We start from the raw sequence: 1,767 nt of genomic DNA, 5'->3' as shown, positions 1-1,767 counted from the left end.
ATAGATTTCTGCTAATTTTTTACTTATTTTTCACAAGAGATTTCCTGGCTTTCTTATTCGTATCCTACCTGTCTTGACGTCGTAATGATGTAGATGATGTGGTGTCACACACATAACGCCATACCTGATCTGGTCCTGGAAAATCCCTCCTTGACAGACTTTTATATAGCAGAAAAAGTGCCGATATTTAGGAGCTATTTACGCCTATGTTAGCAATTAAATTCAACTAAAATGGGAATGGGCAATCAAAAGGGAAGTATCGTAGGTTTGTTTGTTTTTTTTGAATTTCGCGCAAAGCTACACGAGGGCTATCTGCGCTAGACGTCCCTAAGTTAGCAGTGAAAGACTAGAGGTGAGGCAGCTAGTCATCACCACCCGCCGCCAACTCTTTTACCAACGAATAGTGGGATTGACCGTCACATTATAACGCCCCCACGGCTGAAAGGGCGAGAATGTTTGGTGGGACTGGGATTCGAACCCGCGACCCTCTGATTGCGAGTCGAGCGTCCTAACCACCTGGCCATGCCGGGCCAGTATCATAGGAGCAAAAGTGAAGTTGGACTCTTGTAACTCACGAAATTTGAAGAAATCGAGCGTGACTAGCTGACTGATCGACCGACACTTGGCTTTTATATATACTGACATAAAGAAATGCACAATTTTCATATATATATAAAGAAATACACGAGTTTAATATTCTCTAATTTATTACATTTTGAATACTCTCTCCGCAGTTTCAAACGACTGTGTTCCTCAGAGTTTTACAGCATCTGTTTTTTTTTTTAATTCTGGGAATGTGACGAATGAGATTAGAAGTTGAAGGAACCCTAACAAGAAAATTAAAATTAAAATTAAACAAAAGTTTAAGATGAAGAAAACTATATTTTAAGCTGTGAACTTTAGATTTTATATACAGTTATTTAATATCTTACTTTCTGATACTTTAAGCATTTAATTGGTGATATGTAAAGTTAATTTTGAGGATAACCCACGTTTTGTATATGTATAACTAATTATATCTGACTATTATAATAATATAGATATTTCAAATTGGAGTTATTTACTGTAATAAACTGAGGAACAATCATTGCTCAGTGGCCTATAGAGTTTTAAAATATATTATTGTCATGAAATATAAATTATTTTGTGAGTAAATTTCTTACCTTTAACTACAACCATTAAAAAACCAAAGAAGAAGTTTGACACTTCTCGCTCCTGTTCTGTTTTCTTCCAAATGATCATGATTATGTTAAATCCCAGTCGCAGTGAAGATTATACTAAAGTACCTCTAATTCATATCAAACCGTTAACATATTTTCTGTTTGAGAGTTAACAATAGCTGCTCGTAACACTCAGATCATTAAAACCCGTTACACTAACGTAGAGGAAACAGAAATAAAACAGATATGATTGCTCAGAAACGTCTTGGTCGCTGTTTAAGAGTGGTCGGTCTAATTGTTAACAGTTCTATTCCTTAAGGAAGAAAACGGGCGGCAGCTCACGTCTTCAACGAGCGATTGCTCTCAAGGACTGAAAGCGGGTCTTGCTCGCGCCACTCATATATCTCTTTCGAACAACTAAGGACCCAGTGATTACGGCGTCGACAATGGGGGCGCTATATGTAGTGTATTTTGATGCGCAATAAGGAGACGACCACGCGCGTCGTATGGTCGAATTATTCTTTGTTTATTACATGCATAAGAGGGAAATATGCTTGCTTGAATGTTATAGTTACGATAATGCAAGCGAGGGTAATAAAACATAGCG

At 37.3% G+C, this 1,767-nt stretch overlaps 1 protein-coding gene across 1 annotated transcript in view; it reads right to left on the bottom strand.

The window, feature by feature from the left end:
- LOC106468047 (Down syndrome cell adhesion molecule-like protein Dscam2) overlaps positions 1-1,561 on the bottom strand; it is a 119,748-nt gene extending 118,187 nt beyond the window's left edge. Inside the window, exon 1 of the mRNA XM_022397076.1 lies at positions 1,164-1,561. Coding sequence (XP_022252784.1) covers positions 1,164-1,242 — 79 coding nt within the window. The 5' untranslated portion in view covers positions 1,243-1,561. The remainder of the gene's footprint in view (positions 1-1,163) is intronic.
- Between the last annotated feature and the right edge of the window lie 206 nt (positions 1,562-1,767).

This window comes from Limulus polyphemus, unplaced genomic scaffold (genome assembly GCF_000517525.1).
Source record: "Limulus polyphemus unplaced genomic scaffold, Limulus_polyphemus-2.1.2 Scaffold85, whole genome shotgun sequence".
Taxonomy (NCBI): domain Eukaryota; kingdom Metazoa; phylum Arthropoda; class Merostomata; order Xiphosura; family Limulidae; genus Limulus; species Limulus polyphemus.
The sequence above is the reverse complement of the archived record's forward strand: the minus strand, read 5'-3'. Positions and strand labels throughout refer to the sequence as shown.